Source organism: Arachis ipaensis, chromosome B8, assembly GCF_059453495.1.
Source record: "Arachis ipaensis isolate K30076 ecotype BB chromosome B8, ASM5945349v1, whole genome shotgun sequence".
In the NCBI taxonomy this organism is placed as follows: domain Eukaryota; kingdom Viridiplantae; phylum Streptophyta; class Magnoliopsida; order Fabales; family Fabaceae; genus Arachis; species Arachis ipaensis.
Genome location: NC_142443.1, coordinates 38,955,498 through 38,968,237, shown reverse-complemented (window position 1 = coordinate 38,968,237; position 12,740 = coordinate 38,955,498). Strand labels below are relative to the sequence as shown.

General features: G+C 30.1%; 1 protein-coding gene across 1 annotated transcript; it reads left to right on the top strand.

Annotated features, from left to right (window-relative positions):
- The first annotated feature begins 9,579 nt into the window (after positions 1–9,579).
- Positions 9,580–12,352, top strand: LOC107612137 (geraniol 8-hydroxylase-like). Its single transcript, XM_016313958.3, has 2 exons — positions 9,580–10,607; positions 11,698–12,352. The coding sequence occupies exons 1-2, from the start codon at positions 9,591–9,593 to the stop codon at positions 12,268–12,270; spliced, it is 1,590 nt and encodes a 529-aa protein (XP_016169444.2). The 5' UTR covers positions 9,580–9,590; the 3' UTR covers positions 12,271–12,352.
- The last annotated feature ends 388 nt before the right edge of the window (positions 12,353–12,740 follow it).

Genomic DNA, 12,740 nt, shown 5'->3' with positions numbered 1-12,740 from the left:
TCGATCTTCCTTCTTTTTGGACTCTTTATCTTTGTTTCGGTAGGTGAATCCGGATTTTGAGGTTTCTCCTAGTCGAGAATTTTCTTCCATGTTGATGTATTTCTCCGCTCGTTCTTGCACTTCATCCAGAGATGTGGGGTACTTCTTTGATATAGATTGGCTAAAAGGTCCTTCTCATAGGCCATTGATGAGGCCCATGATGGCGGTCTCTGTTGGCAGGCTTTGTATGTCTAGGCATGTTTTGTTGAATCTTTCCATGTACTTGCGGAGACTTTCTCGATCTCCTTGCTTGATTTCTAATAGACTGGGGGTGTGCTTAGCCTTATCTTTTTGGATGGAGAATCTGGCCAGGAACTTTTTGGCTAAGTCGTCAAAGCTTGAGATGGACTTCGGAGGTAGGTTGTCGAACCATCCGATTGCTGTCTTTGTGAGAGTTGTTGGGAAAGCTTTGCAGCGAACTGCATCTGAGGCGTTAGTGAGGTACATTCTACTTCTAAAATTGCTGAGGTGATGGTTGGGATCTGTAGTGCCATCGTACAAAGCCATGTCTGGAAGTTTGAAGCCCTTAGGGATTTTGGTCTTCATGATCTCCCTAGTGAATGGATCTTGATCTTTGCGTGAGTTGTCCTCAGGGGTGGACCGAGTAGCTTTGGCTTTGAGATCGGCTTCGAATTTTAGAAGTTTATCTTCTAGTTCTCGATGTCGCCTTACCTCCCTTTGTAGATCTTTCCCAACTTCTCGTTGATGCTGGGTTTCTTTTTCAAGTTGCTTTAAACGGTCTTGAAGTGCTTCTATCACTCCCGGATTTGATGAGTTTTTGTCCCCGTTAGATTCCGGAGTATCTTTTAGTGTAGTGTCTGCGTTTTTGTGCGGTGTTCTATCCTCTAGATCTGAATCGTGGTCGTTGTCATGGTCGTCCGCCATGGTAATGGGATGACTTCCAGGTCCCCGGAAACGGCGCCAATGTTCCGAGGGTTACCTAAAACTGTAGGTCGATCCCGGATGAGATCTTCTATGCTGGTCGGAGATGACATGTCCGACTGGTGGGTAGTGGCCGGAGCTGTCGTGTCCGACTTGCAGGACTGGCTGCACTGCTGATCCTTCGTCACCGGAGGGTGGGGGTACCTGCAAGAGACTCTGATGCTTAAGTTAGCATGGGTATTAAATAGGTTTTTAGTAGAATCAGAGTATGAGTTATACCTGGGTGCTCCAGTATATTTATAATAGTGTGGAGTGACCTTCTTAGATAAGATAAGTTAGTTATCTTATCTTATCTTATCTTATCTTATCTTATCTTTGAGTGAGGTCATCTTATCTTCTGGGGAACCGCCCTTATCTCTATAGGCTTGAACTGCCTTTGGATTTGGGTCGTGTTCCTCTATTTGGGCCCTTTACTGGGCTTTCCTGTTGATTTGGCCGACCTCTTTGAGAAGAGGTCGGATAGCCTGACCTGAAGAGGTCGGTCGCTTTGTTACCGAACATCCCGGGTCGGATAGCTCGACCCAGGGTGTGAACAGTTACCACATTTACATGTTAGTTCTTTAAAATTTTGCCACCATTACATGATAATTTTATAATCCATATGCTATATATATATATATATATATTGGCCAACACAGACTTACATGTCTATCTAATTGTATATTTATAAAGTGATAGTTGAGATTTATACATATATGCTTAACTTGTTCTTATGCCATTTTTTGAACTGTTTGTAAGGGACATAATATTTTATATTGTACTATATCTTAATTAATGTTTATGGTATTCTTGCATGTCATATTTAGGACCAAAGATATTTCTCTTGTATCCAGAGGAGGCTTAAGGTTTGTATAGATGATTCTAGAACCTTGAGATAAGCTACTCACTAGATCAAGAAAAGTTGAAGAGTTTATTGAATTAGCCCAACAAAAAAGCATGGAGATAGATAAGGATTGTCTTTCAATTTTCTTTCATTTTTTCATTTAGAAAAATTCTCACTAAGTTAGTGTACTTGTTTGGTTAGATTTAATTACGTAGTTACTGCTCACAAAGTTGGTGTACTTGCGTGGTTAGATTCAATTTTATTTCCATATATTTTATCTTCATCCTTTTGTATTTTTAGGAGTTCCTTATTTCACTTATTCGTTCAACAAGTTATTTTTTATTTCTTTTCAGGTTTGGCGGTGCTTCCTTAAATTATGTGAAGAGATATGTCATGACCCATGATCTGATTGGTCATTTATATATCAAGTAAATTTTTTATACTTTTTGATCAATTGAACCATATTTCATTGTAAGTAGTGCAGTTAAGTTTTAATTTGATTTATATATTTTTTTTTTCTGAGATTGAGCAGTATTACCCTGAGAAAGGATTACACTAGAAAATTTTTTTTTTCAACGGTATTTTTCACTTGTTATTTACATTAGAGGTGGTTTTGTGGTAAATATAAAGTGTTGAGTTATTTATTATAACTACTATAAAGGGTGGAATGATTTGGTGCTTCTTTCCATTTGAACTACTACTTTAGTATGAGTTTATAAATGCGGTTGTTTTTTTTAAAAGCTTATGTATGAAATTGCGGCAGTTCAAAATCGTCGCATTTTTTTAAGAAGACCCACATAAATTTGTGGCGGTTTCAAAACCGCTGCAGATTTTTTTTAATCTACTGAGCAAAATAGCGGCGGTTCTACAACCGCCGCAAAATCGAATATCTGATTTGTTGCGGTTGTACCACCGGTTTCTCAAAGCCGCCGCAAAATCAAATCTCCACCTCTTAATAGGCAACGCTTGTAGAACCGTTGGAATTTTGTTTCGCGGCAGTTTTAAACCGCCGCAAATCCATAACAAAACCACCATTATTCGGCGTGTCTCTTGTAGTGAATTCAACACTTTTCAGCAATCTCAAGACCTAATCTAACATATTCTAACTTATTCTAACTACCTAAATCCACTAAAACAGAAAATTAAAGTAACTAAGCTCTACTAACTAATTAATTAACTTGAAGTAACAGAATTTGAAAGGTACAGAATTCAAACAAAAAATCTTGAATGCAAAATAAGAGAAAATGGAGAAGAGGGATGGAGGTGCAGTGGCAGCAGAAGTGAAAGCAGCAGGGGATTTGTAGCAACAGCAAGGGTGTTTGCAGCAACAGCAGTAGAGGCGTTCACGGTAGCAACAGAGGCGTTTGTAGTAGCGGCGGCGGAGAAGGTTGACGGAGAGGATAGATGAAAAGGTTAGAGAGAAAGTGGGAGGGTAAGTATTTAGAGAGAGAGAGAGAGAGAGAGAAAGAGAGAGAAAATTCGAAATGAATGGGGAGAAGGTTCGCAATTCGAATTTAGAGCATCGTTACCGTCGGATTTAACGGCAGATATCTCCGATAGTACGCAGTACAGATCACTAAAACGCAGCATTCTATTAAAAGTGTCTACCGTCGGATTTTTCCGATGATAACTCCAACACTAAATTTAGCGCCTATTTGTCTTGTTTTCCCGCCGAAGGTTACCGGCGACTTGATCGTCGGAAGAGGCTATCCATCGGTAGTTATTTGGCATGACGAATTCCACAACAAAACTATCACTAAAGTCGTGGGTAAAGTCGATGCTAATGTGCGACGTCAAATCCGACAATAAATCCGACAGCACTCAGTACATTTTTTGTAGTGTTAAGTATCGAAGTCTTTTACAAATATCTCCCACTATTGTTCGGGGCTGACATGATGGCACGTTCAACACCTTTACTACTATCTCCGACCTCTTTTTTCTCAAGCCCAGATCAATTGTGTTTGTTTCAGGTATGCCTGGAAACATTTTTCGAAACAATAGATCATGCTTTTAATAACTACCATTTCATTTCATCTAGATAAGGTATAATATATGTTTGAACATTCAAGCAAGAATATTTTATTTTGATTTGAAGTTGTTTCATATTTTGTGATGAAATTTCATCACGCGATTTTCGGGTCAAGCTTTTAGAACATGTTCACTTGCATATCCCGTTTTTTTAGGAGTGTTACTCTTTTAAAATATTCATTAAGTAGAGAATTTGATTAAGACATGTGCTTCAAATAACAAAAAATAAAATGGGGCCAAATAATTCAATGTTCAAAACTTAATAAAAAGATATAATTATTTGTCCATTTTACACTTTCATTAGAACCTTAATTTCTATACATAAACATTGTAAAACAACTTTGCACTGTTAAACAAATAGAAACTTAATTAGTAATACAAAATTGAAAACCAAATAGGAAAATTGTATGTTTACTTGGCAGCATATGTTTGCTTTAAATTTCTTTGTTCAACTACCTGTTTATCTCACCTTTTTTTTTTAATGCCATTTGTAACACTTTTCCTGGTTTGATTTCTTTACTGTAAGTCTTAGTATTAGATATATAATTATCTATATATTTTTTTTAATAACTTCAATTCTTGGAATAAGTACTCTTTCTGTATGGCATCATAAATTTTCAGCCAAAATTAAAATAAAATCCAAAAGATAGTCTTACTAATAAAATGCGATAATAGATATATAACTACTCATGTATTTATACTTCATATCTTAAATATTGGCTTATTCATATACATAGAAGAAAAAAGGATATATTTTAAAAAATGTTACAAGAATGTGATGTTTGAAATGTCACCGTAAAAGAATATAAAAAATACGATAAAGAACATGTAAAATACTAATTCATATATAAAAAAAATATTTATCAAGGAACATGATATCTTGGACATAGTATTCATATATAAAAAAATGCAGAAATACCACATCTATTATTTATAAATAAAATATTAATTAAATAGTAATGAACATTTTTTATTTTAATTAATGTTTGGATATTATTCAATTTTTAAACAATTTTAATTTTAATTAATATACTGATGTTTGTTACGTCAACTTTTGAATGATTTTAATAAGAAACTGATGTTACATCAACTATTAAACAGTACTAATTTTAAATGATGTACTGCAATATTGTATTACAACATACAAAAATTATTTAAAAAATTATAAAATATGAATTGTAATATGTTATTTTTTGCTATAAATACTCAATTCTTTATTCGTAGAAGATGCACTTCATCTTGCTCTCACTTTTCATATTTCTGTTTATGTGAATTTGTTTTTTGTGCTGTACAAATATATGTGTTTATTCTTCGGCTTTTGCTTAATGATTTTCTTCATATTTACGTCAAAAGGAAATTCTAAAAAATAGATAATGTTGCAACTTGCAAGTATTATTATCTTAATATATTTTAATGAATTTGTTGTATGTAAGTTGTGATAATGGAATTATTAATAATAATAATAATAATAATAATAATAATAATAATAATAATAATAATAATAAATAATGATGATAGATGATGATTATATTTGGAATTAATAAAATCTAAAATTTTAAATAAATATATTTAAATACATTTTAGCCAATATCTAGAAAGAAAATTATTTTAATATTAAAGAAAATAATTGGTTTTATCATTAATTAGTAATAATAATAAATTATAAAACATTTGAAACAAATAGAAACAAAATTTTTTCCGAAAGAAAGCTACAAAAATTGTGTAACTTTCTTTTCAATTTCTTTGACCGCTATATGCATTATGCCGCGCTCTTTAATATTTTAATTTTTCGTATATATCACACATCTTGGTAACATAATCTATATCTTCACATATTTGAAACTTAGTTTTACTTTTGTTACATTGAAATTTTCTGTTAAATACCTGTGTTTTTCATATAGGAGGCGCTCGTTTATTTAATCATTTTTTTTAATATTGTTTTTGGAGGGGACTTAAGATTTAACAATGTTTGATATTACTGATTAGAGTCAAACATTACTTGAGTTTTCGCCACGCCGATGCTAGGTTAAGCTGTTATTTTAATCGCATTGATTAATTAATTTTATGTTCACATACAGGCAGACATAATAATAACCGCATACGTGTATTATTTGCTAGGGTTTTGTATACAAATACCATACTAAAAATAATAACAAGGACAAGCTGATTGTTTCTGCTGAAACGTGCTTGATTCAGGTTGTTGAGAGATTTAACAACTCCAAATTAACCATTTAAACTTAGGTGTCCATACAATGTGTTAAAGATCATGTAACCATTCATATATTTTTTTTATCAGCTTAAATTTTATAGAAAAATTATTTCATATCATACATAAATAATATTAGAACTTCTATAACTTAAAAATCTAAAATGTAATCCTTCTTAAACCATTGAAAAAAAAAAATTCAGCAAAAGAAGGCTGCGCTAATAAAAAATAAAGAAAACTTCTATAAAAAATTTACATAAACCTAAAATAAACTTTTGTAAAAAGAGCGTATTAAAAATATAATCCTTTATATAATTTTTTTTATCAGTTTAAATATTTTAAAAAGATAATTTCATGATAAAATAGATATGCATGTAACCTTGTTATAAATTATATCGTCCATGGCAATGTCTTAAAAACAATATACAAAGTTAGCATACTAAGTGCTTATTTTGACGTCATTATTTTGATAAAAAAAATCTTTTTTCAATGAAAAAAGTTTTTTTTTTTTAGCGTGTTTAGCAATTTTTTAGTAGTAAAAGTAAAAGCACTAGAAAAATAAAAAAAAATATATCTTTTTTGAGAAGCTGTAATTTATATCTTTTCTTAAAAGATCTTTTTCTCTTAAAAAAAAGATGTTTTTCATGTAATAAATAAACAAAAAAGTATTTTTATATTGTTATACCCAAACATAAATGATAGATAAAAAGATCTTTTTGCATGAAATATCCAAACATAAAACTACTTTTACTTTTCCATAAGATCTTTTAAAAAAAGATAACTAGAAAAAAAAAATTTCTTAGCTGATTGTTGAGTTAACACTAAAAAAAAAAAAATTCAAAATCCTTCAACGTGTACCAAAGGAATCCGCGTCTTCAATATTCCCTATTTTTTTACCTATCCAAAGAGTCAACGAAGAAAAACAACCATATTAAATAGAAACATATTAATAATGTGAAGAAAAAAAATTTGTATACTTAGGATTTATCCAATTGATATATAGAATTCAGTTAATAGAAGTTAGTTAATGATCATCTGTTTTCTGTTATTATAACAGTAGGAAATTAGTTACCGTTAATTATTACAAGTTGCAAGTCATTCATGTGCGATAGCTTATATATATAAGCGGTTGATTTTACTATCTTATGATAATACACAATTTTTCAGAAATTGGTTAAGTCTCTCATCATTCATCTGCTATTTTGATAGGCACAAGTGTATTCTCAAAAAGAAGATATAGCGAAAAATTTGCTCAATAAAAGGAAAACAGACTGAGTACATTTAGTGGAATCCTGTATGACAGTGTAGTATTCTTTGCAACAACATTAGGTGATTGCAACATTATATACATTATGTCGCCTTTTTTTTTTCGTGGCACAAGTCACAATGCAAGCGTCATATTTTTATAAATTTTTTGAGTTATTTACTTTTATAATCAAGTTGTTTTTTTTTTTCTTTATTTATAAAAACCAGCCAAGATATAGATTAGTGTTTTACAAAAGTGTCTGGTGAAAAATATGACTCGTCTTATTTAGAGTTGAGTTCGTCTTCGCCTAAGATAATTATAAAAATTGATAGTGGTAGATAATTATAAAAATTCTCTATTTGAGTAAGTAAGAATAAGAGTTAAGAATAGTATCTATTCAATATAAAGAACATAATTTTTTTTTTGAATATTTATATTTTATAGAGACTTATTCTACACCTCTTAATTAGTCAGTATAACGTTGAGATCATGTATAACAAACTCTTATCCGTTTTTCATTATAATTGAATTAAACGTGGAGTATTTATATATCGGGAGCCACTTAGATAAATATGTCAAAAACGTCTTTTTTTAAAGATGTTTTTTAAAAATTAAAATTTAACACATATAATCAATTCAATTGTATTATTTTTATTAAAATTAGATCGGATAAATCAGTTTAACAAAAAAATTAATAAATTAAATTTTGAACTGATATAAATTAATATTTTTTATAAAAAATTACTACAATATCCATATTATAAAAACACAACTAAAATATTCCTGTTATATATATTGAAAACTTTAAATTCTAACCCTATAACGATAGAGAAGAAAAGAACTAGAATTTAGAATTCTCAAAATTAATATATATAATAAGAGTATTTTAGTTATTTTATATAATAGAGGTATTATAGTCATTTTTTATAAAAAATAATATTAATTTAGATGAATTCAAAATTTGATTAACTGTTTTTCAATTAAATTAATTTATCTGACATAATTTTAACAAAAATAACATAATTTAAGTAATTATATATATGAAATTTTAATTATTAAAATATATCTTTAAAAAAAAACGTTTTGTGCGTCTTTATATATATCACGCTTGCCGATTTATAAGCAGAGGCGGAACCTTTTTTCATAACATGTATGTTCCACTAATAATGGACAATCCTAGACTGGGATTAACAATTTCACAAGACTATCTTTAATGACACAACTTCATTCTTACCTCACCCTTTAACGAAAAGAAAAATTAATTGAACAAAATTACAAGCTTATTTAGATAATTTTTTATATATAAGTCAGTGGTATTTTAGGTTTTATTGCTTTTTTAAATTTAAATTTACATTAGACAAAATATAAAAATATTCAATAAATATTAATATAATTGTATTCATATATACTAATAGAGATTTTGCAAGTCTTTAAATATTGAATAATTTTTTTATCTATTGAATTTAATATTATTTTATATTTTATTAGTTTTTCAATTGATTTTTTTTTTTAAAAAGTCAAACATAATTATAATATTTATTGTTCTAACTATAATTTTTTTTACATATTTCACTGTTTTTTTTTTACTAAAGATAAGGAGACTCGAACCAACAACTTTTTAGATGAGTATAGAAAGAGTATGTTATTTGAGTTAAAACTCATTGCCATATTTTACTGTTTATAATACTTTAATTTTTTACAATTATAATTTTTTTACATATCTTTTATTATACTAGTAACAAACTTAAAAATAATTAACACAATAGCATTATATAATTTTATGTTAAAATTTTTGGCCCCGTAAATTTTTTTTTTAAGCTCCGTCAATGTTTATAAGGTAGTTGAATACTAGCTATAAGAAGGGAGGGATCAAAAAGTGTTGTTATTGTTGTTTTCTTTAGTCGTTAACATTGCTTAATTATTCTATTAGAGTTTGTTCAACAACGTAACCTGTGCTAATGTCAAAGTGTTTAGACGCGCTTCGATGTCATGACTACTCATGATAATATAAAATATGAAATAATCACTATTTAAATTACCCCAAATGGACATGTGTTAATATTGACAATAAATTCAACTATTCTTTGAAGATATTTAAAAAAATAAAAAGAAAAACACCACGTGTGTGAAAGATAATGGATTATTCATCTTAATTAGAGGCACTGCACCACTATATATACACAGCCAGATGAGATGTTCCTTACTCTCATCACCACAACCACTTGCATCAACACACTTGACACTACTACACTCTCTACTATTATTTGAATCAAAACATACAATAATTATCTGATTTTGTTTTTGTCATGAAGACATTAATGGAATCAACATTGTTACCACATTGGCATGCATCAATGAATTCAACATTATTTGGTGAAGTAATTCTTGAACCAAATAATGACCATCATACCCTCTCAATCCCTATGCATTACTATTCTTACTTGTCCCTATCATTGATCCTTGTATTGATGACATGCATTGTCACAAAATTTGTTCATGCAAAAAGAGAAAAATCAAAACACAAGCTTCCATTACCACCAGGACCTTCCTTTTTTACCATGGTGAGAAACCTTGTTGAGTTTTGCAATAAGCCACAACAAACATTGGCTAAGATTGCTAAGCTTTATGGCCCTGACATAATGTTTTTGAAGTTTGGTCAATCAACCACTGTAATAATCTCTTCACCAAACATTGCCAAAGAAGTTCTCCAAACCAATGATTTGTTGTTCTCCGATCGAACGGTTCCGAGTATTGTAACCTCCCTTGATCACCATAACTATAGCTTGCCCTTTTTACCGGTTTGTCCACTTTGGAAAGATCTAAGAAAAATATGCAACGAACAATTGTTCTCCACCAAGGTCCTTGATCTAAGTCAAGGGCTTCGGCGCAAGAAGCTTCTAGATCTTCTCAACGACATGCGAAAATATGGCCAAACAGGCGAAGCTGTCAACGTAGGGCACGCTGCTTTTAGGGCATGCATAAATTTCTTGTCCTATACTTTTGTGTCTGAGGATTTTGTTGAATCTGTGGAGAATGGAGAGTACAAGGACATTGTGTCCACTCTCTTGAAACTAACCGGAACAACAAATGTGGTGGATATTTTTCCATTTTTGAAAATATTTGACCCTCAAGGCCTCCAAAGACACACAATTAATTACCTTACCAAATTCTTCCATAGTTTGGATAAATTGATTGACAAAAGGTTGAAGTTGAGAGAAGAGAGAAATTATGTCACAAATAATGACATGTTGGATGCACTCCTTGATGTTTCTCAAGAAGATAGCAAGAGGATGGACAGGAAAAAAATCAGACACTTCCTACTTGTAAGTTTCTCTTATCCTTTTTTATTTGCCCGTATAATTAAAGGAAAAAGTAGTTAAAATAAATTTAGGATTACTAATTATCAAGAAAACATTACAAATATGTTATTAGGGTCAATATATGAGGAGTGTTCGGTTAGTAAATTTTGTGATTTGTAGTCATCAATTAATTGTTATTGGTGTTTTTAATGGTGTGAAATTTCATCCAATGGTGTGAAATTATTCACTTTTTTTTTTTATGATTAAGTACTGGTCAAATTTTAATAAAAGTGCTAGCTCCTTAAATTTTTTCTTATAAAAATTGTTTAGAAGTGTGTTTTTTTTTACTAACTATTCCATGTGAACAGTTTTTCTAAAAATGTTTTGATGTGAAAAAAATTCTTGCACTGTCTAAGAATGACTACTATTATAGTCACCGTTTTAAGTTAGTGTTTGGAAGAGAAACAGAAATTTGAGAGACTAAAATTGAAAGACAAAAACTGAGACAGAAATTGAAATAAGTCTTAGTATTATACTTGGTATAAAATAGAAGACAGAGATTGAAATAAGAATAAAACTTTAATTTAATTTGCACAAAAAATAAAGTTGGAATTAATTAATTAAAAAGAGGTATTTTAAGTATAATATATTATTAAAATTTTTATCTCTGTTCTAAAAAAATTCAGTCTCCTATATTCTCACTTTTTAGAAGTATTGAAATATTGAAATTTTTGAGATAAAGACTAAAATTTTAGTACCAATCTTTCGACCAATAAATATGATACTGAATCTCAATCTCAATCTCCTAATCTCTATTCCAGTGCGTCAAAACAAACGCTACCTAAAGATTTTTTTTTAAAGCTATTTTTTAATGATAACTTTAAATTATTTTATACGTTAACATTTTTTGTATACAAATCAAATCATTTTACTTTCAGACTTTTAAATACTGTTACCAAACATTCGTAATTTTTCTTTCAACAATTAGTTGACATTTGACTTCAAATGAATAAAACAAAAATGTAAGCTACACAAAGAAAGACTTTACAATTGTTAATTCGATATTACAAAGTTTCATTTCTCATCTAGAAAATTCGGTTCATTTATATTGTAGGATCTACTTGTAGCGGGAACGGATACAACAGCATATGGATTAGAAAGAGCAATGACTGAAGTACTCCACAATCAAGAAGTTATGTCCAAAGCCAAACAAGAGTTAGAACAAAACATTGGAAGAGGTAATCCTATTGATGAGTCCGATGTTGCCAAACTGCCATACTTACAAGCAATTGTAAAAGAGAGTTTACGATTACACCCTCCAGCTCCACTCTTGCTCCCAAGAAAAGCTAAGGTAGATGTGGAAATCTCAGGTTATAGGATCCCACAAGGTACAAGGGTCCTCATAAATGAATGGGCTATTGGAAGAAACCCTAATGTGTGGGACAATGCCAATTTGTTCTTGCCTGAGAGATTCTTGGGATCTAAAATTGATGTTAAAGGAAGAGATTTTCAGCTGACACCATTTGGAAGTGGAAGAAGAATTTGTCCTGGCTCTCCATTAGCTATGAGAATGATTCATGTCATGTTGGGATCTTTGATCAACTCTTTTGATTGGAAACTTGGAAATATGGACAAGGATCAACCCCTCCAAGCTATTCCTCTTCCTATTATAATAAACAATAATTAAGGAGCGTGATTAGTGGGTCTCCTTCCTCCATAAAGTTGATTTAATAATTGCTCTAGGCTCTATATATATAGTTGTTGTTCACTTGTACTACGTATTTGTTAGCTAGAATATATATTACACTTTTAATTTGTCTTGTAATAAGCTTCATTATATATATTGTTATAGTCAATTTTAAGTGTTTGTTAGGTTTGCAACAACTATCGAAAAATACAAGTATGCGTTAGAGTTTGAAGTTATAGCATTTGTATGGTATAGAGTTTGCTATTTGCAATAAAAATCTCAATTTAAATCTCCTTTTTTTCCCTATTATTCTTATCCAGTTATTACTCTATCAATTCATGTTTATAAACGTTTATTATAAATATTTTTAATATGTTTAACGATTAATGTATCTAAAATTATATTACAGTATATTCAATTACTTTGTAAATTAATTTCTTAATCTGAAAGAAAATCAAAATGGTCATTAC